At 41.7% G+C, this 26,228-nt stretch overlaps 1 protein-coding gene and 1 pseudogene across 3 annotated transcripts; both read right to left on the reverse strand.

Annotated features, from left to right (window-relative positions):
• Nucleotides 1–10,529: 10,529 nt before the first annotated feature.
• LOC124034882 lies at nucleotides 10,530–11,272 on the reverse strand (annotated as a pseudogene).
• Nucleotides 11,273–15,344: 4,072 nt separating this feature from the next.
• Nucleotides 15,345–24,871, reverse strand: LOC124035971 (protein Largen-like). 3 transcript variants are annotated; one of them, XR_006838823.1, is made up of 4 exons: nucleotides 24,145–24,871; nucleotides 21,209–22,105; nucleotides 16,664–16,825; nucleotides 15,345–16,529 (listed from the first exon to the last, which is right to left on the reverse strand). XR_006838823.1 is itself a non-coding variant. In XM_046349976.1 (3 exons), the coding sequence occupies exons 1-2, from the start codon at nucleotides 24,280–24,282 to the stop codon at nucleotides 21,368–21,370; spliced, it is 876 nt and encodes a 291-aa protein (XP_046205932.1). In that variant the 5' UTR covers nucleotides 24,283–24,871; the 3' UTR covers nucleotides 15,345–16,825; nucleotides 21,350–21,367. The 3 variants fall into 3 exon arrangements, 1 of the variants encoding a protein (XP_046205932.1); XR_006838822.1 differs by having other exon boundaries at nucleotides 15,345–16,825; XM_046349976.1 differs by having other exon boundaries at nucleotides 15,345–16,825; nucleotides 21,350–22,105.
• Between the last annotated feature and the right edge of the window lie 1,357 nt (nucleotides 24,872–26,228).

Here is a 26,228-nt window from a genome sequence, read left to right on the forward strand (position 1 = left end):
ATGTATTTATATAGCCCTTCGTACATCAGCTGATATCAGACAGAAAAAAAGAAAAAAAGAAAAAGTACAAATGGCAGTGAAATTAATTGTGAATTCTTAACGATTCATTAATGACATTTCAGCCATTATTATAAATTGTTGGTGAAATAATTGCTGGTGAAATAGTTATTTTATTTACTATTGCATAATCAGTATCTAACTCAGAGGAGGCTGGTGGCTGAAATGGAATAAATGGAAAGGATTCAAAAATATTGTCAAACAAATCCATATGTTTGATGTGATTGATAACGTTCAATTTATTCCATTCCAGCCAATACAATGATCCTGCCTTCCTATAGCTGCTACCACCAGCCTCCACTGAAATCTCAATAGAGAACGAAAATGATATCTGTGTCAAACCCATGGAAAAATCCAGGGCCGGATAATCTGGGGCCATTTCAGAGCCCCCCCCCCCCCCCTCTTAAAAAAAAAAAAACATGTATTGTCACATGGGTCAAATTATATTTTATTTAACTGTTATTTGACTAGGCAAGTCAGTTAAGAACAAATTCTTATTTACAATGACGGCCTACCAAAAGGCAAAAGGCCTCCTGCGGGGACGGGGGGCTGAGATTAAAAATATACTTTTTAATAAAATATAGGACAAAACACACATCACGACAAGAAAGACAACACTACATAACGAGAGACCTAAGACAAGAACATAGCATGGCAGCAACACATGAAAACGCAGCATGGTAGCATCACAACATGACAACAACATGGTAGAAACACAACATGGTAGCAGCACAAAACATGGTACAAACATTGTTGGGCAGAGACAACAGCACAAAGGGCATGAAGGTAGAAACAACAATACATCACGCAAAGCAGCCACAACTGTCAGCATTTTGACATGTCCCTCCAGTTTTTCCGACATCTAGGTAGATTTTAAACCACTTAACCAAAAAATAACTAGGGCTTTACAAAAATGTGTAAAGCCCTAGTTAGTTACTTTGTTGCTTTGACATTACTGAAGATTATTTGTTTCACATGATTAGTGATTAATTTAGGTTTGTCGCTCATTTTAAAGTCAACCCACATTTTAATATGGTGGGGAAAAAAATCATAATTCGTTTTTTTCAAAAGAAATATTGAACATTAATTAATAAGTAGTCAAATCATTGTGTGAAAGAAGGTGAGCTTGTTCTACTCCTTTTGGCCATTTTCGTGTGTTTTGTGGTGGAAAACTGAGCAGGTCGGGCATAAACATGTCAAACCTGATACCCATAGATAGATAGGCTAGACATGTTTTATCAATTCCACATTTGTTTTGTGAAGCTTGCATTCAAATAGCCCATTATGTTGAAGAAGCGTGCGTCCATTCCACCTGTCAGAAGGGGAGTTATGGCTGATTTAAGATGAAAACTTCAACCCTGTTACTTTAATTGACACTTACTATAGTAATTGTTCTTAATGTGAAACCTCTTGAGATGGGAAGAAATGTTTTTTTATGAATTTGAACATGTGCTCTTTATGACAATGCTGTGACGTCGGCTGATGTAAAAAGGGCTAAATAAATACATTTGATTGATTGACAATATTAAAATTAGGTCAAATAAAATATTTTGACCAAATTACACTACCCAAAATGCATCTTGTTGGTGAAATGACCCGTATAGCCTATATATAATCATGTTTAATGAGGATGTAACATAAAATACTCCAATACTATGACTTTCGTATGCCGTTTATTCACAGGACTTTTATTTTGCATATCACAGAAATAAGGGCATGTTTGTAGGCAGCTGTTGGTTGGCTTTTCTGGCTTCACATAGATAAAACTCTACATGGAAAAAAGTTGGCCTCATTTCCGCTGTCAAAATTGCTGTGGTCGAGTGCATGTTTTCAGGTTTCACCAGTGCTTGACTTGGGCAGGAGGACACTGGAGCTGAGTACCGGCACCTAAAATGTTCTACTGCTTGAGCTTCTGTCCCACTTACAGAATATTAGCTCAAAAGTATTGTGGCTCTCCTGCACCTTAGTATAACCAGTGCTGGCACCCAAAATTAGTACCAGCACCCAGGGGCACAACTTTCACTGGGGACGTGGGGATCCCCTCTCACTTCTAAAACCAAAGTTGTGCCCCTGCCAGAACTTATTTCAGACCAAGTCAAGCACTGGGTTTCACCCCCAGTAGAAGATTAGGCTAGCTTATGCATTTAATATAAATGTAATTATTTAAAGTAGCTCATAAAACAAGTTCATTTCGGTATTGATATGTTGGGGAAACAGAACAAGTGAAATGTACAAGAACAAAGTTAAATAAATTATTCAATGCTGTATGTTAAATTATTTGAATTATTATTTAGATTATCATGTTAGACTTAAAGTCTAAGTCTTAAAAAATCCAGAAAATCACATTGTAGGATTTTACATTTATTTATTTGCAAATTATGGTGGAAAATAAGTTTTTGGTCACCTACAAACAAGCAAGATTTCTGGCTCTCACAGACCTGTAACTTCTTCTTTAAGAGGCTCCTCTGTCCTCCACTCGTTACCTGTATTAATGGCACATGTTTGAACTTGTTATCAGTATAAAAGACACCTGTCAACAACCTCAAACAGTCACACTCCAAACTCCACTATGGCCAAGACCAAAGAGCTGTCAAAGGACACCAGAAACAAAATTGTAGACCTGCACCAGGCTGGGAAGACTGAATCTGCAATAGGTAAGCAGCTTGGTTTGAAGACTTCAACTGTGGGAGCAATTATTAGGAAATGGAAGACATAGAAGACCACTGATAATCTCCCTCGATCTGGGGCTCCACGCAAGATCTCACCCCGTGGGGTCAAAATGATCACAAGAAGGGTGAGCAAAAATCCAAGAACCACATGGGGGGAGCTAGTGAATGACCTGCAGAGAGTTGTGACCAAAGTAACAAAGTCTACCATCAGTAACACACTACGCCGCCAGGGACTCAAATCCTGCAGTGTCAGATGTGTCCCCCTGCTTAAGCCAGTACATGTCCAGGCCCGTCTGAAGTTTGCTAGTGTGGAAGGACCACTAGAGGGCAGGCTGGGCTCATGGATATCAGCCCAACAAAGCATGGGAGACAAGGTAACCAAAGTCAATTAAGCACAGCTGACGGTACTAATGAGATACTCTCCTTCCCCTATAAAAGAGAGAATGGAACCAGCAGAGAGGAGGAAAAACTCTGGAAGATGGCCACCGAGAGAGAGAAGCTGTGCTGAAAGAACCACGAAGACGGTGACAAACCCGTGATTTATGTTTGTTGTAGTTTAAAGATTATCCTATTGTGTTCTTGTTTCATCTGGAGAAGAAGATGTGTGTTTTTTTCCTTGGAAGATTTTTTTTCATTGATTATGTTAGAATGTTTTTGTTGACAAAATACCCTCAATAGAGAACCGTGTTCAATCAGAAAAACCTACTCCTGACTCGTTTATTCCACCTTCCCGCTTTAGAGTGACGCCTAATTACTTGGTACGCTCACATTGGTGGAGGATGCGGGCATTAGGTGGACGAGTGACACAAGGATAAGTGAGTAAATTAATATTCTTCCAGAAGACCCGGAGGAACCATTCAAGAACGATGGATAACGCCCTACTACAACAATTGATCACGGCACAGCAGACAACCATAGAACTCCTGCAACAGCAGCTGAGTCGACGAGAAGAACCTAGAGTTCGGCCAAGTGCGGCTGCTCACGCCATGTTACCTCGTCTCTCCAAGGAGGATGATATTGAGGCCTTCCTCATGACCTTCGAAAGGACGGCCACCTTGGAAGAGTGGCCGCCCACAGAATGGGCTAGTGCATTAGCTCCTCTTTTGACCGGGGTGGCTCAGGAAGCCTATTTTGACCTGGATTCCCGCGAAGTTGCGGACTATGGGTGACTAAAAACCGAGATCCTGTCCCGGTACCAGCTGACTGCCAGAGATAGGGCTGTAAAGTTCCATCAATGGACCTATACAGCTGATCAACCCGTGCCCAGATCTTCGCCTTAATACGACTGACGAAACAGTGGCTAGAACCTGGAAAGGGAGTAGGACATGTGATAGAGACTCTCCTAGTGGACAAGATATTGAGAGAATTACCCAGTGACTTAAAAAGGGTTGTGGGGCAAGCCAACCCGTTGTCAGCCGACGACATAGCCCAGGCGGTGGAAACATATCGGTCTACAGGGGAGCTGTTAAAAAGTGACAAGGAGGAACGGAAGGAGTCTTCCAATCCCGTACCACGACTCACCCCGGCGTGCCCGCCACCGAAACGTCCAAGCCCCCCCCGGAGGTGGGAGAAGTCAGCCACAACATAGCCGGGTCGGTGTTATAAGTGTCAGTCTCCCAACCATTATGCCCCACAATGTCCTAGCAAGGATGAGCCCATGGTCACGGAGTCGTCACTGCCTACCCCCACACATCCCATTTTGAGGGGGCAGGATCAACACTGTTGGTTAGCAGAGATAGCCCCAGCCTCAGAGATTCCGGTGTGAGTTGAAGGACAAGATGTGGTAGCTATTCTCGACTCGGGAAGTATGGTTACGTTAGTAGAGGAGCGGATGGTTACCTCCGCAACACTGCTACCAGACAAAGTAGCCGTATCCTGTATCCATGGAGACACCCACTATTACCCCACTGTGAATCTGCCTATTCTCACTCCAAAAGGAAGGTGTACAGTCAGGGCAGGGAAAGTGCCCCAGCTGAAGGTGCCATTATTGATCGGGAGAGACTGTCCCCTATATAAGGAGCTTCGGCAGATGACGTTATGCACGGGAAGAAGGGGGACAGGAAAGAAGAGAATCTCCAAGCCCGAGGTAGTAGTACTACAAGGAGACGTAGCCAGGAAGAAATAGCGACCCAACGTTTACGACAGATATTCCAGGAAACCACCGATGAAGACACCTGTGAAGGGTTATACACAACGCAGGAAGGAAGGAGCAACCAGGCACTAAGGGATATATTTGAAGCTCCATCCGAGGAGGGAACCTGGAAGGGATTCTCCTCGGTCTCCCCTGATGGGGATGTGGAACAACCTCCACATCCCTCTACTGAGGTTGACCTGCCCCAGGAATTAAAGGGACAGTTCGGCACCTCGCAGCATAGAGACCCAGACCTAAGAGAGGCCATGAGGAAGGTGAAGGTGATCGACGGGAGGAACGTCGACGGATCAGGTGAGCCCCCTCTTCCTTACTATGCAATCAGGCGGGGTCTCTTATACTGGGTCGTATGACGAAGGGGGGAAAACCAGGAATTACTAATGGTGCCTAGACCATACAGGGATACAGTTCTACAGTTAGCCCATTCCCACGTCCTAGGAGGACACCTGGCACGAGACAAGACTATTGACAGAATCATGCAGAGATTCTATTGGCCCCGTGTCACCCGAGATGTGGCCAGGTATTGTAAGACGTGTGATCAATGTCAACGTACAGCCCCACGGCCACACCTACGTAACCCTTTGATTCCTCTCCCCATCATAGAGACTCCCTTTGAACGCATAGCTATGGACCTCGTAGGACCCCTCCCAAAATCCGCCAGAGGACACGAGTACATCCTAGTGGTTATAGATTATGCTACCAAGTTCCCGGAGGCCATACCCCTGCGTAACATGTCGTCAAAGGGAATTGCCAAGGAGTTATTCCTGATGTTCTCTCGTGTGGGCCATCCCAAGACGATCTTAACCGATCAAGGAACCCCGTTCATGTCCCGGTTGATGAAGGACTTGTGTCGGTTATATCAGGTTCAACAGATACGTACAAGCATATTCCACCCTCAAACAGATGGGTTGTGTGAACGCTTGAACAAAACAATTAAAAGCATGTTGAGAAGAGTGGTGTCCCGAGACGGGAAAAACTGGGACATGCTTCTCCCACACTTAATGTTTGCCCTGCGAGAAATACCCCAGGCATCCACTGGATTCTCTCCATTTGAATTGCTCTATGGCAGACCCTGTCGAGGAATCCTCGACTTAGCCAAGGAGACCTGGGAGACCCAACCATGCCCCTTTCGATCCACAATAGAACACGTTACCCTGATGAGAGACCGCCTGTCATCAGTGTGGCCCATAGTCAAGGAGCATATGGAGAAGGCCCAAAGGAACCAAGGCCGGGCCTATGATAAATCTGCGACCCCACGTGAGTTCACCGTGGGAGAGAAAGTGATGGTGCTTGTGCCCACGGCCGAACATCGCTTGCAGGCGCAGTGGAGGGGGCCCTACGAGGTAATGAAAAGGGTCTCACCGGTCAATTACCTCATCAAGCAACCTGACAGGAGGAAGAAGGTCCAACTCTATCACATAAACCTGCTGAAGACGTACCATGGACGAGAGGAGGAGGTGGCTTTGATGGCCCTGGAAGGCAAAGAAAAAAAAGAGGCTCTACCACAGGTGCGCCGTGGCCAAACTCTCCTACCGGAGCAGTCAAGACAGCTAGACAAGCTGATTATGAACTTTGGTCGAATATTCTCTCCATTCCCAGGACAAACAGATGTCCTGTTCCACCATATCCACACTGAACCCGGCAAGAAAGTGCATATCCGCCCTTACAGGATTCCTGAGGCTCGCCGAGTCATCGCTAAGAAAGAGGTGAGGGAGATGTTGAGGATGGGCGTGATCGAGCCCTCGACGAGTGAGTGGTCCAGTCCCATAGTCCTGGTCCCCAAAGCCGATGGTAGTATGAGACTCTGCAACGACTTTAGGGGTGTGAATGCCATCTCTACATTCGATGCGTAGCCCATGCCCCGCGTGGATGAACTCTTGGAGCGCTTAGGAAAGGCCAAGTTCATCACTACCCTGGATTTGACGAAGGGATATTGGCAAGTGCCGGTGGCTCCGGAGGATCGCCCAAAGACTGCCTTCGCCACCCCAGAGGGGCTTTTCCAGTATGTGAGGATGCCCTTCGGACTGCACTGGCGTACATAGACGATGTGGTCATCCACAGCGAGGACTGGGATAGTCACCTCCAGCGATTACGGGCGGTGCTCGTGAGTTTGGAAGCCACATGGTTGACAGCCAATCCAAATAAATGCTGCCTGGGCCTGTCCGAAGCGGAATACCTGGGGTATACCGTGGGGAATGGGAAAATACGCCCGCAGGCAGAGAAGACCAGGGCAATTCGTGACTGGCCTCGACCCCGGACCAAGCGAGACGTTTGGGCCTTCTTAGGGATAACAGGATGTTATCGCCGTTTTATCCCGGGATATGCAACCATTGCCAACCCCCTCACAAACCTCATCAGGAAAAACCTGTCAAACCAGGTTGAGTGGAAAGACGAGATGGAAGAGGCCTTTCAATTGTTAAAAGATGGCCTGTGTTCTGATCCCGTTCTACAGGCTCCGGACTTCTCACAAGAGTTCATTGTGCAGGTCGACGCCTCGGATACAGGGCTCGGGGCCGTACTAGCTCAGGGTGAAGGTGAAGCAGAGAAGCCGATTCTCTTCATTAGTAGGAAACTCAGCGATCGGGAACAGAGGTATGCGACCATAGAGAAAGAGGCCTTAGCCATCAAGTGGGCCCTCGATTATCTCCGGTACTACCTACTGGGTCGGAGGTTTGCATTAGTTACTGACCATGCGCCCCTCACGTGGATGGCTGGTAAGAGAAACCATAACAACAGAATAGCCAGATGGTTTTTGTCTTTACAACCGTTCTCTTTCCATGTCATCCACAGGGCCGGATCGAGGAACGGGAATGTAGACGCGCTGTCCCGACGCGACCAAGACGGTGCATCTGGGGTCCGACCCTCCGGTTCGGTCCTGGGTGGGAAGGTATGTGGAAGGACCACTAGAGGGCAGGCTGGGCTCATGGATAGCAGCCCAACAAAGCATGGGAGACAAGGTAACCAGAGTCAATTAAGCACAGCTGACGGTACTAATGAGATACTCTCCTTCCCCTATAAAAGAGAGAATGGAACCAGCAGAGAGGAGGAAAATCTCTGGAAGATGGCCACCGAGAGAGAGAAGCTGTGCTGAAAGAACCACGAAGACGGTGACAAACCCGTGATTTATGTTTGTTGTAGTTTAAAGATTATCCTATTGTGTTCTTGTTTCATCTGGAGAAGAAGATGTGTGTTTTTTTCCTTGGAAGATTTTTTTCATTGATTATGTTAGAATGTTTTTGTTGACAAAATACCCTCAATAGAGAACCGTGTTCAATCAGAAAAACCTACTCCTGACTCGTTTATTCCACCTTCCCGCTTTAGAGTGACGCCTAATTACTTGGTATGCTCACACTAGAGAGCATTTGGATGATCCAGAAGAAGATTGGGAGAAAGTCTTATGGTCAGATGAAACCAAAATATAACTTTTTGGTCAAAACTAAACTCGTCGTGTTTGGAGGACAAAGAATGCTGAGTTGTATCCAAAGAACACCATACCTACTGTGAAGCATGGGTGTGGAAACATCATGCTTTGGGGCTGTTTTTCTGCAAAGGGACCAGGATGACTGATCCATGTAAAGGAACGAATGAATGGGGCCATGTATCGTGAGATTTTGAGTGAAAACCTCCTTCCATCAGCAAGGGCATTGAAGATGAAACGTGGCTGGGTCTTTCAGCATGACAATGATCCCAAACACACCGCCCGGCCAAACAAGGAGTGGCTTCGTAAGAAGCATTTCAAGGTACTGGAGTGGCCTAGCCAGTCTCCAGATCTCAACCCCATAGAAAATCTTTGGAGGGAGTTGAAAGTCCGTGTTGCCCACCAACAGCCTCAAAACATCACTGCTCCAGAGGTCTGCATGGAGGAATGGGCCAAAATACCAGCAACAGTGTGTGAAAACCTTGTGAAGACTAACAGAAACGTCATTGCTCTGTACTTGCCAACAAAGGGTATATAAAAAAGAATTTGTTTGTTATTGACCAAATACTTATTTTCCACCATAATTTGCAAATAAATTCATTAAAAATACTACAAATTTGAAGTGTACCTATGATGAAAATTACAGGCCTCTCTCAACTTTTGAAGTGGGAAAACTTGCACAATTGGTGGCTTACTAAATACTTTTTGCCCCACTGTATATATATTTTTTAAAGGTACTAATGATAATACTTTGCGTGAAATCTGTCACAAATTAATAAAATTGCACTGGGATGTGGTACTCTGTCATTATTAGACAGACTAATATTGTGTGTCGACTCGTCAATGTTTGGGAGGAAAATCATAAGGCACAGATTAAAGAGAAAGAACAATTTCCAAAATATATAATCCATAGCATGAGCATAATCATTGTGGTTTAAATAATTCATGAAACCGTATTCATTCTTCAATGGTCGTCGTTTCAAGACCTCTGGTAAAACATTATAAAATGCATATTTTCAACATAGTACAGTACCAATCAAAAGTTTGGACACACCTACTAAATCCAGGGTTTTTCTTAATTTTTTAAAACTATTTTGTACATTGTAGAATAATAGTGAAGACATCAAAATGATGAAAACTACACGGTAACCATAAAAATGTGAAGCAAATCCTCTGAACTGTTGATGTTGAGATGTGTCTGTTACTTGAACTCTGTGAAGCATTTATTTGGGCTTCAATCTGAGGTGCAGTTAACTCTAATGCATTTATCCTTTGCAGCAGAGGTAACTCTGGGTCTTCCTTTCCTGTTGCGGTCCTCAGAAGATTCAGTTTCATCCTACTTGATAGTTTTTGCGACTGCACATGAAGAAACTTTCAAAGTGCTTGAAATTTTCTGGATTGACTGACCTTCATGTCTTCAAGTAATGATGGACTGTTGTTTCTCTTTGCTTATTTGAGTTGTTCTTGCCATAATACGGACTTGGTCTTTTACCAAATTGGGCTATCTTCTCAATACCACCCCTACCATGTCACAACACAACTGATTGGCTCAAACGCAATAAGGAAAGAAATTCCACAAATTAACTTTTAACAAGGCACAGCTGTTCATTGACATGCATTCCAGGTGACTACCTCATGAATGCCAACAGTGTGCAAAGATGTCATCAAGGCAAAGGGTGAATCTCAAATATAAATTATATTTTGTAGAAAATAGTGAAATAAAGAAAAACCCTTGATGTGGGTGTGTCCAAACTTTTGACTGGTACTGTACATACCGATATACTAATTTCTATCATCTGCCAGATATACTCAATTCAGGAACATTCAGGAGTCATCCTTTGTGTATAAAAAAATGGTAGAAAACAACAATGATATAAAACGTGATAAAATAGTTGATTCTATTGTAGTTTAAGATTAAAAAAATACAAAATAACTAGAAATGTGTAAATACAAAGCTTTTCTTTGAAATACCATACTCTCATATAAAATGAAGTGACAGTAAATTCCTATGACAACACATCATATTACCGATGGCCCATGACAGCTAAAACTACCAGGAAAGTGCTGCTTTTAGCAAGCCAGCCAGCTTCCCAGACTGCCCCAAGACAGTGTTTGGAATTACAAGGACACACTCTCTGACATTAAAATCAAGGTATTTTGGGGTGAAACAATTTGTGCGAGGTGACAAGTACCCTTTCTAATGTTGGGCTGTGAGGTGGGAGAGAGGGGTGCCTAACTAGCTCTGAAGCCACTCCACCCTTAGTTCAGCAACCTATTTTCTGTACCAGTCGTGAAATGTGGAGAAGCAAAACTCAGGAGAGAGATGCACCCACACTGCGCGGAGGCACAGGCGGGGGCCTGACCACATCGCCCCACATCGTTCCCATTTCTGTTCCCCTCCCACGGCACACCAGAGGGGGGGCCCATTGCGCACCCATTGACCTGAGCAGAGGGCTTACTCTCTTTAGAGGTTCCTGAAAGGAGTTGTACCTCCTCCTGAAGGCTGTGGGTATGAGTCTCCCCCTGTGCGACAGCTGAACCTGTAACCTGGGAAGAGGGCACCAGAGGAGCACTAGATGATGTTCCTGATTTGGAGTGTGCATGCCCTGAAGCCCTCCAGGTCCATCCTGGATCTCCTTGCCGAAGCTGGCTCGTGACACAGCCTTCATCCAAGATTCCATGGCTGCCTGGTTTGCTGCCGCCAACTTGTAGACACACACCTTGGCGCAGTCAAACTTGATGGTGAAGGCGAGTTCTTCAGCTGACTTGCAGAGCATCACGGTGCAGCACTCCAATGCGATGACACCGATGGGTTCCTGGCTCTCACACTCCTCAAGGTAGAACAGCATGTTGCCCTTCCGGATGAACCAGCGCCTGTGGTAGGCTGTGTTCCACTCCCCCTTCTTGAACAGAAAGCCCATCATGTCTGGCGGCGACGCAGGTGGCATAGTGAGCCACGCTACATTCGTTCAGCTTCATTACTCTCCCTCCACAGGCGTCTAGGATTAGACTACTGTAAACAAACGCCCTATCTACCCATTTGTAGGTTACAAGTAGTGTAGTGCAACGTCTTGAATTATTTGGATTTGTTTACGAGATGCCTGGGGTCATGCAAGAGGTGACTGTAACGGGCTCTTCTAGCTAGAGCCACTTAGACTAATGACATTGACATAATATGATTGGGCAGGTGAAGGCAAGTGCTCTGCCACATACATTAACTTTCACATGTTCAGACAAGTCTTTTCAGTGATGCATTTTTTAAGTATTAGGCTACTACAGGGTTAAGGTGCAAAAATGTGCTTTTAAATTTAACAGCATTTCCAGTCAATTGGTGCGTCAAAGACTGGATGTAGACGAGGGGTATCCTCATAGGTCTATCTCATATCCAGTAAGTGAATCCTTTACAGTCCAGTTTAACCTCACAACAACAGCCTTGGAGCTCAGAATTCAACATCCCTCTTCTAGCCTTCTGCTGGAGTTGAAACAGAAAATAGTATACTGCAAAATGTTACTGTCATTTCAGAAACAAATTATAATTTCACACCACAGCTTTTTTGTTGTTGCCTAGAACACCCAATACACAGTGGAGGTATACTGTAGCTACACTCTCTACTCACATATGAATGTTTCAGGTATAATGTTATCTTAACCTTTCCTGGTTTAGCTGGCTTCGTTTAGATTAGACTAGCGTTTCCAAACTCAGTCCTGGGGACCCCAAAGGGTGCACGTTTTGGTTTTTGCCCTAGCACTACACAGCTGATTCAAATAATCACCAAGCTTTGATTATTTGAATCAGCTGTGTAGTGCTACGGCAAAAAACAAAACATGCACACCTTGGGGTCCCCAGGACCGCATTTGGGATTATGCTGAATTAGAATAAAGGTTAGGGTAAGGGACAAGGCTAGGGCAATGGTTACGTTTAGGTTTAGAGTAAGGGTTATGGTTATAGTTAGAGCTACTGTTAGTAGTAGATAGTTAAGGGAGTATGCTAGGCACATAATCAGCGTAATGAATACACCCCAGTGTTAGCTAGTCAATCCAATCAGGGAAAGTAGAAAAAAGACAAAGGTCACAACAACTTTAATTTGCTGCCCATACTATCTGCATAGCTAAATGTTTTTGGTCCAGACAGTAAAAATTATCCAACTTCAGAAAGTGCAGTTTGCTCACTGTATAACAGGGTAGCCTACTTTATGCTACGTTGGTAATTAAAAATCGTATTTATTTTAAATTTGGTATGACAGTTGTCCCATGTCCATCAGGGTTTTTTATCATACCTTGCAGTGTTGTTGAAGCCAGAGACGGAAGAGGAAACGAGACATCGGACCTCTGGGGGTCAACATCCCACACCCAATTTTTTTTTCTGTTTCAATGGAAGTCAATGGACTCTCCTCTCCTTCCTTAATCCGAAGACCAATAACTGGATAGGTGCTCGAGGAGTGTGTCAATTGGAAAAGGCTATAAGGACAGAATTTATTTTTAAAAATGTGGTAAGGGTCAGAGTTAAGGGTTTGGTTAAGGTTAGGTTTAAGGTAAGGGTCCGTTTCAGGTTTATGCAAGTTGGTTTGAAATAAGACTAAAGTCGATGTCCACACCCGCGGAATTCTAATTAGCATAATAAAATAAAATAAAAACATAAAATCTGTCAGTTAATAATTAATGCCTTAACTTTGAAGATCTTCTTCTGTTGGTACTCTAATATCTCAAATAAACATCACAAATGGTCCTTTTGTTCGATTAATTCCGTCGTTATATCCCCAAAATGTCAATTTATTTGGCGCGTTTGATTCAGAAAAACACTGGTTCCAACTCGCCCAACCTGACTACACATTATCTAATAAATTACCTGTAATCTTGGTCCAAACATTTCAAACAACTTTAGGTATTTTAAAACATAAATAATCGATCAAATTTAAGAAGGAATAAACCGTGTTCAATAGCGGATAAAATGAAAGTGAGTACAAACACGAGTACACTAGACTCGACACTCATTCTGAACAGCCATACTTCTTCATTACTCAAAAGAAAAACATCAACCACTTTCTAAAGACTGTTGACATCTAGTGGAAGCCCCTAGGAACTGCAACCAGATGCCTCAGAAATCTAGATTCCCATAGAAATGCAATTGAAAACAGTCACCTCAACAAACAAAAAAATCCTGGATGTTTTGTCCTCGGGGTTTCGCCTGCCAAATAAGTTCTGTTTATACACAGACATAATTTTAACAGTTTTAGAAACTTTAGTGTTTCTATCCAAATCTACCAATTATATGCATATCCTAGCTTCTGGGCCTGAGTAGCAGGCAGTTTGCTTTGGGCACAATTTCATCTGGACATGAAAATACCGCCCCCTATCCCAAACAGGTTTTAAATCACATCACAAGACCACTTTTGAGGTCTGCAAAAAAAATATATATATTTTTTAGTAGTTACCATTTAATTCAAGTGTTGCACGTTGCACTGTTGCACTGTTCGGTTAGCGGTGTTTCTGTAGCGCACATGAGATGGAGTTTGCAAAACAAATGGCCACTGGATTGATGCAAAGAATCATGATATTCAGCCAGGTAAGCATAGGCTACTTAGCAAGAATTGGTCCTGCCGTCCATACCTACACGTAAGCTACGGTCACAAGACGCAGGCCTCCTTATTGTCCCTAGACTTTCTAAGCAAACAGCTCTATGGGCATTCTCCTATAGAGCTCCATTTTTATGGAATGATCTGCCTATCCATTTGAGAGACGCAGACTCGGTCTCGACCTTTAAGTCCTTACTGAAGACTCGTCTCTTCAGTAGGTCCTATGATTGAGTGTAGTCTGGCCCAGGGGTGCGAAGGTGAACGGCAGGGCACTGCAGCGACGAACTGCCCTTGCTGTCTCTGCCTGGAAGGCTCCCACTGGGACTCTGCCTCTGACCCTATTACAGAGTCTGAGTCACTGGCTTACTAGTGCTCTCCCATGCCGTCCCTAGGAGGGGTGCGTCACTTGAGTGGGTTGAGTCACAGACGTAATCTTCTGTTTGGTTTTGTGCCCCCTCGGGCTCATGAGGTGAGGTGGAGGGGGTAGGAGGGGGCTATACTCAGTCTGGTCTCAGAGTTGTAAGTTGGTTGTCTGTTAATATCCCTCGGGTGGTGTGGAGTCTGTGCTTTGGCAAAGTGGGTGGGGTTATATTCTGCCTGGTTGGCCCTGTCTGGGGTACCTTCTAAAGGGTTTCATTCCTGTGTTGTGAGCTCTGAGCTACAGAGCTGTCTGTCCTCAGAAGACCCCTTCCAGAGAAAAGGGTGAGGGAACAGACTCCTAAGCCAAAAAGGACACTGACATCAGGAGGAGGGAGGTACGCAGGAGAAGTGCGTCATCGAACAGCGGAACGGTCCACTCAGAGAATCCTCGGAGATCATTCCCACGTAATTACATCATTATATTCTGACCCATAAGAGCGGCAGTTTGAGGCAAGGCTAGGGTTAGAATAGCATAGCTGAGAAATTCACCCAAATGTATATTTCTCTTGTGTACTTTTTTTTTTCTCTCTCTTTTGAAATTCCCATTGTGGGTAACACGCGCCACAGTGTGTTGGCCTGTTCTAATCAATAGCCTATAATGTGTTTTGTCTATCTTTCATCATCATTTTAGCTTTTTAGTAAATAAATACTAAAAAATAGTATTCAACTAAGATTGGTGTGGTATGAATTCATTAGTGAGACCCGGGTCCGTGCAGATTCACGGGCTATACATTGAAAGTTACATTGAAGGTCTACTTGGGACAGTGGATGGATCACACAAGCTCATGGTTCATGCAATACTATTATTAAAATATCTATTCTGTTTTTCTTCCTTTTGCCTCTTATGTTTGTTCACTTGGAATTGGGTTTCCCAGAGCATCTCTCCTGTTACACTTCTAGAAAGTGAACACTGACCGTGAGATAATGACATTGTAGTAGCTTGCAGTAATAGTTCCTTTTTCATTTGACCTCTAGAGGGTGATATACTGTAGGTCATTGCCTTTCAAAAAGCTTTAAAAGCAGGCATTGAAATGTCAAATCAACACAATAAACACACATACTTGAAATTATTCTGTAATTCACGTGTTAAAGTCCACAAAGTATAAAGACTAACATAAGTGCAAAGTGCAAATTATTCATAAAGATGTGGACATATACATTGTTTTCCCGACACGTCATTGACAAAGTTTGTTTTGTTACGTTCCGTCCTCTTCAAAGCAAAGTCATTAGTGGTCCAGAGAGACAAGGACACACAGTCACAAAGTCCACATCAGCTAAGGGTGGGCAAAGGTGAGGTGCACTCCAGTTTGTGGAAGGGGCAGCATGTCTCAACAGCCTCTCCAGTAAATGCATAGGAGACCACAGTGATGACAGGATGAGGTGGAAGAAGAATCAGCCGTGCATTCATTCAGCATCATGCTTCCTCTGAGCACAACAATGTACTGTATTTGGTTTAATCTAGTTTGCTTTCATGTGCTACACATTTTTTTTACACCCCTGTAAACATAACGATAACATGTTTTTTAAAATCTATACAAATACTCTCTCACTATAGAAATAGAATATCCAGATATGCCCTGCAGAGATAAATGTATTTCAAAAGTATGACAGTCTTCTTCAAAATACTACTCTCATCCCATGGAATATCAAAAATATTAGAGTTTATGTTAAAATCTCTGTAGAAAATTACTCTAAATATATACAAATACAATTTGATGCAAATGATTCTGTCTTTGAGAGTTGTTTAAAGCTGTATGCCATATCTTTGCAAGTAACTTGCATGACATTGAACATAGATTTCAATATGCACAACATATTCTGATCACAAATGAGTGACCAGCCTCCATTACAATTTCTGAGCCATTCAACTTGCCTCATATTGTATGTTGGATTTGCAAAAGGACACATTTACTGTATGTTTTTCACACCCTACCACAGTATAGACATTAGAGGACCATGTTGCGGCTTCTATCTTCAGAGCAGTCACTGCAGATTACCAGATTTCACTGGATGTTTATTTCAAATAGGTTATCTTCAAGGCAAATATAGCACAATTCACAGAGCAAAAAACTGTAACTGAGTGGGTCTTTTCTTGTTCAAATTATGGCTTTAAAATATTGACCATGTTTTTTTTTTCCTCGCTCGCGCTCTCTCTCTCTTGCCCTCTCAACAGGACTTGAGACTGAGTAGACTTCCACCTGGAAGAGTTCTCCAAATGCTGGGGACATCAGTTTAACCTATGACTAAACAGAAAATCTTAATTTCAGTTGTAAATGAACGAGTCCCACTTGGACACAATGTTTTCATCTTATTTTTCCATTACATTTGAACTTCTGCCATATTTATCCATGGATAAGAATATGCCTTGAGGACTTACAATGTTCTCTCTCTGTGAGGATGAATTATTTGGCCATGGCTCGGGGGTTCTGGGGGATGTTCTGTCAAAGGTAGGGAGCATCGTTCTCAGTGACTGTATGCTGAACTGAAGTTGATCAGCTTAATGTCAGTGAAGGTTTTTTCCACTCTTACCCAGAAGGACCTGCAGGGGAAAACAAAGAAAACATGCATATGAGCATTCTGACAATAAGAGGGAAATGCAATTGAACTTGCATAAACAGCCGCAGCTATGGGAATGAACAGATTAAAAAGAACATAACCACAATTCAAAAAAATGATTTTGTTAGAAATTGTTGCACAATTCCTTTCCGAGCATTCAAGGCTGCATTGTATACCTTTTTTTTCATCTAATCGCAAAAGAGGGAACAAAATAGAACATTCTCTTATAAAACATGCGCATGCAGCAACAGAATAATAGCAAACATCAATAATCCTGTATGTTGTTGGAACCTAACAGTTTGTAACTCACAGATGTTGGTCAACTTGAATGCTTTGTTCTTGGATTGAAGATTGGGCTGTCTTTACCTAATGTCAAAGTCAAATGGCTTACATCAAGGGTGATTACACATAACAGTATAATGTTGATACTGTCCCTTTTTTTACAGTTTCTGTAAAGTTTTGGGGTGACATAAAAGGCCTAACTGTATTTCCTAAATGTGTGTGGTTTCATACATTCCTCATAGCCTCTTGGTCAATTCTTACACTTGACAAATTTGTGAGTGTATATCTGGACAGCTGTGTCACCATAGCTGTGATAAACAAGTCCAAATTGTAATATTGTTTTCCCTTAAAAAAGGAGATGCATCTGATGCCTCTGCTTTTAATAGTCTCCAAAGGGGCATAATAATCTCTGATTAAGTTTGCTTCACAAAAACATTTCTCAAACTCATGCTCTCGCTCTCAAACACACAAACGACTGCAAGAGGACATTCCCTTTCCACCATTTCTATGTGCAATATGGTAGTAGGGGGACTAATCTAACAGAGCATCCATACCTAACGTGCAAGATGTATTGTTAGCATTGATGTTCGATAATGTAGTTCAGCACTCTTTTGTATCGTAATGCCCTTTTGAGATCTCCATTATAGATGGAAAGCCTCTGGCACAAAACTGTATTATTTGTCTTGCCATATTTCACTTTTCATTTTGTTTAATGTCTTTTCATCTTATTTTGATTGAGGAAGCAAAGAAAGACATAACCCATTGATACATGATGAGTATATTAACAATTTTGTCTAGCACTGTAGTAGCAGCCTACATATGGCAGAATATGATAGGTAATTGTGGATTGGCACTACAGTACTGTAATTGTGTTACATGTATCTTTGTAATTGTGTTACATGTATACAAGACTTGTAGTTGGGTGGGTGGGAGTCATCATTGCGATAGATATCTCTTTATATGGCTCGTGTGGGCACATTCTGCTGGAAGCCCTTTTAAGGTTCTCACAACACTGATCACTCAGCATTTCCTTTCAGTAGGCTATATTATGTATTTATGTATTTCCTGGAAATGGTTCTTAATCTGTTAGTTTTCAATAGCACTGTACTTCTTGATGAAGGTAAATACATTGATTTCTCTAGAATAAAATGTTTCTACTAATCTCATCAATGTGACCAGGCGCACAAGTCTGCGGGGCTGACATTGCTATGTCCTTCATGGCATTCCTAATTTTTTAAATGCTTGAATAAGCACAAATCCTTATCTAAATGGTGAACGCAGTTAGTAAGCTTGTCCATTAGAGCAAAGAGATCATGCATTGAGTCACATCAACATAAAATTTCACGCCCCGCTTTTTGTCTTTGTTCACACTCACACACATTTCAAACACACGCCGCTTGTCCATGTCGGTTTTAGAGCATTGTCAACATTTGTGGTGGTACAAAGGCAGTACGAAAGATTGCTATCAGCACAGTAATAGCCTAGTCCTGCTCATTAGAAGCCTTGCTAGTAGGAGGTGCCCCTATTTCCATCCACCTCCAGGGTATGCCTAATTTCATTCATTCCAAAAGGGTTCTTTGGCTCTCCCCATAGGAGAACCATTTTTTGTTTCAGGTAGAACCCTTTCGGGTTCCCTATAGAACCCTCTGTGGAAAGGGTAATTCATGAACCCAAAAGGGTTCTACCTGGAACCAAAAAGGGTTCTTCAAAGGGTTCTCCTATGGGGACAGCAAAATAACGATTTTAGGTTCTAAATGTCTTTGAATGCATACCCTTTCATACGTTTTTGAATGGCATAATAACATAGTAAAGCCCTACCACATACACACATGGGTATGACTGTTTGACTACAGTTCTATTCAATTAAGACCAAAATACCAACATGTGATGAATGGTTATATACAGTCAGGTCCCTAATTATTGGCAGCCTTGATAAAGATGAGCAAAAAAGACTATAAAATAAATAATACAAAAACTGAACTACAGTGCCTTCAGAAAGTATTCACACCCCTTGACTTTTTACATTTTTTTTGTGTTGAATTTGAAATATATTTAATTTAGATTTTTGTCTCTGGCCTACAATACCCCATAATGTCAAAGTAAAAGTACATTTTTTACAAATTAATAAAAAATTAAAAAATGTAATGTCTTGAGTAGAGTATTCAACACCTATACAGATTCAACCACAAAGACCAAGTAGGTTATCCAATGCCTCGCAAAGAAGGGCATCTATTGGTAGATGGGTAAAAAAATACATTGAATATCCCTTTGAGCACGGTGAAGTTATTCATTACACTTTGGAGAGTGTATCAATATACCCAGTCACTACAAATATACAGACGTCCTTCCTAACTCAGTTGCAAACCACTTATGTATTTCACAATGAGGCCAATGGTGACTTTAAAACAGTTACAGAGTTTAATGGTGATAGGAGAAAACTGAGGATAGATCGACAACATTGTAGTTACTCCACAATGCTCACCTAATTGACAGAGTGAAAAGAAGGAAGCCTGTATAGAATAAAAATATTCCAAAACATGCAACATGTTTGCAACAAGGCACTAAAATAGTACTGCAAAAAATGTGGCAAATCAAACTTTTTGTTCTGAATACAAAGCGTTATGTTTGGGGCAAATCCAATACAACACATTACTGAGTACCACTCTCCATATTGTCAAGCATAGTGGTGGCTGTGTCATGCTTGTCACTGTTAAGGACTGGGGAGTTTTTCACAATAAACAAAACTTAATGGAATGGAGCTAAGCACTGGCAAAATCCCAGAGGAAAACCTGGTTCCGTCTGCTTTCCACCAGACACTGGGAGGTGAATTCACCTTTCAGCAGGATAATTATCTAAAACATAAGGCCAAATCTACATTGGAGTTGCTTACCAAGGAGACAGTGGTCGAGTTACAGTTTTGACTTAAATCTGCTAGAAAATCTATGGCAAGACTTGAAAATGATTGTCTAGCAATGATCAACAACCAACTTGACAGAGCTTGAACAATTTTGAAAAGAACAAATGGGCAAATATTGTACAATCCAGGTGTGCAAAGCCCGTAGAGACTAACCCAGAAAGAATCACAGCTGTAATCGCTGCCAAAGGGGATTCTAACATGTATTGACTCAGGGGTGTGAATATTTATTATGTAAGTGAGATTTCTGTATTTTATTTTCTATACATGTCCAAAGATTTCTAAGAACATGTTTTCACTTTGTCAGTATGGGGGTATTGTGTGTAGCTGGGTGGACATGTGTTTGTTTCGTTGAACCATTTTCAATTCAGGCTGTAACACAATAAAATGTGGAATAAGTTGAGGGGTGTGAATACTTTCTGAAGGCATTGTATGTATTTATATAGGAATACAATTGCTCAGAAAGACATTTTGTTGAACAAGAAATAAAAACAAATCTCAAAAAGATAGGGGTCATAATGTATTGGCACTCCTGTTTATAATTCTCTAGTCACCCTCCCCTTACAAGGATAACGACACAGCCTTTTTCTAAAATGTTTTATGAGATTGGAGAAAGCTTCCTAGACCATTCCTCCATAGAGAATCTTTCCAGATCCTTGATATCCTTCATCTGCTCATATGGATGGCCCTATTCAATTCATACCATAGGTTTTCAATGGGGTTTAAATGTATTTATTTTTATTTCACCTTTATTTAACCAGGTAGGCAAGTTGAGAACAAGTTCTCATTTACAATTGCGACCTGGCAAATCCAGAGACGACTATTGCAAAATGTTGATTTTGTGGCCAATTACCAAAAAAAAAATTGTGCATACAATATAGCTCAGTATTTGTATCCTTCAAGTGAAGTGTGAGAGTGGAGCGATATTGAGTGAGAAAAGGTATGACCTCATTGCCATACTGTCAGACAGTGTGTTGGGCAGCGGACGGATTTGAGGAAAGCTAGGTTTCTTGTTTAACCTAAAGCATAAATTAATAACATGTTCTAACACAGCTTCCTGTTTCTTGAATAGCTTCAAAAATATGAGTCAATTTAACTTCACTTCTCTCAACCCAACCCTGCTAAACTCCCTTACACTACAAGGACAGTTGTCGGTTGCCACTCACTCACCATTCATTCTCTCCTTGTGCATAGTCTCTTTTTTTCTCATTGTTTAGATTAATCCACGTTTGACTGGAGTAGAAAGCTCGTAAAAAAGAACTAGAACACTATCATTTTTAAATGTTTAATTAAGGGCGATTAACATCAAACCGTTGTGGTGGTTGATTTTCAAACCGTTGTGGTGGTTGATTTTCGGAGGATGGTTTTCTGTGGTTTCAAGGAAGGGTTAGGATGAGGCACACAAGGCGAGTTTGCAGGAGGGAAACTATGGCTGACGCTGAGGCCGCCATTTTCCAACAGGAGCTGGGGTGGTGGTGAGGAGGAGGAACACTGATGGACAGGGCTAATTTCTTCAGTCAATTCTGTCTGTAAGTGTATATCTGTGTTATTGACGTCATATTGCATGTCACAGTCAGGGCAGTACCCGTGATACTGGACCTTTTCACTAAATCGGACCCGCTCCCTGGTGGCCTGGTGGCATTTGCTCTCTTCATGCCGTAGCAAAGACATGGGTGTACGTCCTTTCTCTGGAATACTATTTGAGATGCAGTACAATAAGTCTCTGTTTGGCTTCCCTGTGAAAACTTCATTGCGCATAAGAGTCCCGTTAGCCTTGGCTAGTAGGTTCCCTGATGGAGGATTCTTGTTGTTCTCCTCCGCTTTGATAGATGTCAGCCTGGGAGGCGGCAGAGGAGGGTGGGGCTTCTTCAGCACAGTCAGGACAGCAGGGATGACAGACGGGGGCCTAAAGATAGCGTCGTCAGGGTAGATCTTGATCTTGTCAATGCTGGAGGCTGTGGTGGTGCTGCTGCTACAGCTGCTGTTCAGGGTGTCTGTCTTGGAAATGTCCGTCATCGCCTCCTCCAGCTGTAGGTCACACGTGAGGGAGTCGATCTCATGCACAACCTGAACCAGTAGAAAGGAAAAAGAGCTATCATGGACAGTACTTATATTTAGCTTGACAGACATCAAAGTAACAGACTATTAGAGTACAAAATACAGCAGCAGACAAAATGTTACTGTATGAAGCACTTGTTGACGTGCAACCTGGCTATTAAAATAATGCAATATTATAATAACTTTTAACATTTGGTAATCTCAAGCCAGATTCACTTGCAACACAACAATATTATCTGATTCATTATGTATTTGTAAGGTAAGGGGAAACTACCCACACAACCCACCAAATTGTATTCAGACTCAGAAGTGGAACCCTCTGGCTATGAATTAGCAGTACTAACTTGTTTAGATAAGAATTCATTCTGTGTGTATGCACTTACACATAGTGGACATATTCAATTGAAATTGTTGAAAGCACATACTCTGCCTCCCATACATTCATGGTTGAGGTGATGATAATAATATACATAGTCAGTAAAAATGGCAGACATCTCTTCGTAGTGAATGACATCTTCCCTTAGGTATCTTTACTAATTCTGACTAGAAATCAACCCTTATTACTGATATGCATGCATCAAAAGACACAATGTTAAAAACTATTAGGGATAGTCTGAAATTACTTTGTAATCCATAACTGACATAATACCTATTAAGACCTATGGAGATGATTTACATATCATTAAATCATTTTACTACTCACATTACAGTGGCAGCCAATACTTTGCCAAACCATGTCTGTGAACAATATCCATACAGTATACCTTTTTAAAAAACATTACATTTTGAAGTAATTAAAGACATTGAAGTAATATTGAAGTAATATCCGCATATCTCAATTTCATGGTGCGAAAAGCTCATTTAGAGTGAAATCTCCATGCACAGTCATAAATTGATCATTTAGTGGGCCACAAAAAAAAAAAGAGTTGCAGTATCCAGTGCCACATGCTGTAGGGCATGTTGATTCTCTCTCCGTGCCAAGCATCTGGGTTCAGCTCCCCTTAAACATAGGCTTGAATCCAGCCAGTATAGTGTGTGAGTTGCAGTAGACAACTGCATTTGAATGGGATTCACTGAAATATTGGCTTTGATATTGACAACCCTCTAGGTTGGTTGTTTTAGCAGTGTTGTTAGACTGACAGATTGTGTATGCTTCCCTGAATAGAACACACTGACCCTGCTACTATTCCATTCAAATACTTGTTGAAACGGTTGAAAGAGGACTATTATTTCATAGGACACGTGTACCGTATATCCATTTTAATACAGGATGTAAGAAAAATCTTGTAAGTAGGTCTTATCCAAGTGACAACCTGTCAGATAGGGACGAGTATTTCAGGCTCAGCAGGCTGGACAGCTCTGTTCTTACAAAAGCATATAGGTTGACAACATCCACATGTCAAAGCACGTTAGACTGCGGGTTATGGACGATGGTAGACAACAAGGATTATTATGATCAATGTGTGGAATTGAAAAGAAAACAAAGAAAGCATGAGATGAATGAATGAATGCAGTAAAATTGCAATTGTGATTCAGCTTCAATAACTTGGACCCAATGACAGCACTGACAAAACCCGGATATTGTAAAAAGGTGCTGATGAGCTGCTGTATAATTTGTCAGGAGACAAATCTCATGGAAACAGTAGGCCTAGGCTAGACTGTGTTAAGATGATGACATGAAATGCAACACCATTCCGGGGAACTTCAAGATGAACAATGATTAATTTGTGCGCTTATATCAAAGCATGCGCAACAAGGCGCAGCTCCGTTGTCATCCTCCGTAGAGACAACCTGTCCTAAATATATTTCATGTTCACTGATAAGATATATTGTCACATATGATAGGCCAATGCAATGTTTGTAGGCCCTGGACTTAATTATTTATATATGAGCCTTCAGATGTTATTATAGAACAAGCTTGTTTTGCTCCCCATCAACAGAAAAACTATAGCCTAACCATACCAGCATGAAATAAAGAAACAATGTATGTTCATCTCAAACAGCCTAAAAGCCACTTAAGCCAGACATAAGGAACCTATTCCACTAACCTCTTTGAGCTCTTTGGCCACATCTCTCAAGTCTCCCAGGATGGTCTCCAAATCCTTCATGATTGTCTTGATCTGCTTTTTTACTTTCACTTTGGAGACTACTCCTTCAGAAGATTCTGCATTTGATGTCCCTGACATTCTTCGTTGGCACAATGTATTTTAAGGATCACTAATAAATCCTTTCGGCGAAGCAAGACCATTTTGTCGATGCATTTTATTGCTCCGTTTTCTTCACATTCCTATAGGCTACATCACGCAAGAATGTTAGCGTCCCGGCGAGCACGCCTGCGCAACAGAGCATAGCGAAAATAATATTATCTTAAGAAACATATGTGTTTGTCGACAGTCGCTCATGATCATTCCACTGTTACCTTTCACATTTTCTCAAAAACAAAATGCTGATAGTCACATTTCCTTGTGGCAAGCACTGCAAATTCACAATTTTGAACATGCCTAGTCAGGTCCAGCATGATAGAATGATAAGGAACAAGGTAAATGGGATAGAACACAGCAATCCAACCCATGCCCAATATTCTAATCATAACGGTCCGTTGGCTGCGCCAGGCATACCCGTGATCAGATTCTCTCTCAAAAATATATTTATATTCTATACGACAGTCCGATATAGTATAGGTTAAATTCATAAACTGCAGTTACATTACTGAATAAATGACAAGTGAAAATCATTCCATTTTCGCATTGCATCTTCATCGAAGCCTCCATGGTGTTTGGGGGAGAGAACGGTCTCTATACGGCTGCGCTTAGAGCTGTAGTCGCATGACACACGCGCATGCGCCGCAGAAGCAGATCACCTGGGGCGTCATTTATAAACCATGTGTACAGTATGTACAAAATATACAATATATATGTGCGTGCGACAGTTTTCACGCAAAGTTGGCATTTATAAAAAATGTACTTGACATGAGAATGTGCTCACCTCCCAGCAAACTTTAGACCATGCGTACACACATCTACTCGTGGCAAAAAATGATGGAATATGATGGAAAGCTTATTCATAAACAACTGGGAAAAAATATGAACAAGAATGCAGCCCTTTGCCATTAATAAGGAGTGAATACCATTTAATATAATAACGGTTACATGCAGTGGCGACCCGTCATTCAGGGCAGGTGGAGCAGAGCCACACCTGTTTTGAGCTCTACCTTTCCTTTCTAGCAAAAATATATATAATAATAATAAAATAAAAAATTAAATATAAAATATATATATATATATATATATATATATATATATATATATATATATATATATATATATATATATATATACCGATCAAAGGTTTGGACACACCTACTCATTGAAGGGTTTATCTTTAATTATACTATTTTCAACTTTGTTGAATAATAGTGAAGACATCAAAACTATGAAATAATACATATGGAATCATGTAGTAACCCAAAAAATTGTTTAACAAATAAAAATATATTCTTCAAAGTAGCCACCCTTTGGCTTGATGACCTTTGCACACTCCTGGTATTCTCTCAACCAGCTTCATGACGTAGTCACCTGAAATGCATTTCAACATTTTTTCAATATTTTTTTTCTATCTAACCTTTATTGAACAAGGCAAGTCAGTTAAGAACATTCTTATTTACAATGAAGGCCTACTGTCATTGTATTAGCAGGTGTACCTTGTTAAAAGTTCCTTGCAAGTTTGCATTAAACCGTTTGCAATATGTAACGGCGTACGTCTGTTGAAAGAGAGTCGGACCAAAATGCAGCGTGGTGGTTACTCATGTTCTTTAATAAAATAGAACGATACATGAAATAACTAATTAACAAAACAACAAACGGAACGCGAAAACCTATACAGCCTATCTAGTGAAAACAAATACAGAGATAGGAACAATCACCCACAAAACACACAGTGAAACCTAGGCTACCTAAATATGGTTCCCAATCAGAGACAACGACAATCACCTGACTCTGATTGAGAACCGCCCCAGGCAGCCAAGCCTATGCTAGACATCCCTACTCAGCCACAATCCCAATGCCTACAAAACCCCAATACGAAACACAACAAAATAAACCCATGTCACACCCTGGCCTGACCAAATATATAA

The sequence above is a fragment of the Oncorhynchus gorbuscha genome, linkage group LG05 (assembly GCF_021184085.1).
Source record: "Oncorhynchus gorbuscha isolate QuinsamMale2020 ecotype Even-year linkage group LG05, OgorEven_v1.0, whole genome shotgun sequence".
NCBI classification, from domain to species: Eukaryota; Metazoa; Chordata; class Actinopteri; order Salmoniformes; family Salmonidae; genus Oncorhynchus; species Oncorhynchus gorbuscha.

What these genes read in the sequence shown, in the direction of transcription:
- LOC124035971 (XM_046349976.1), bottom strand. Translation starts at nt 24,282, where the DNA reads ATGTCAGGGACATCAAATGCAGAATCTTCTGAAGGAGTAGTCTCCAAA. An exon ending in TGGCCAAAGAGCTCAAAGAG is followed by an intron (nt 22,106 to 24,144) that starts GTTAGTGGAATA and finishes CTACTGGTTCAG; the next exon opens with GTTGTGCATGAGATCGACTC.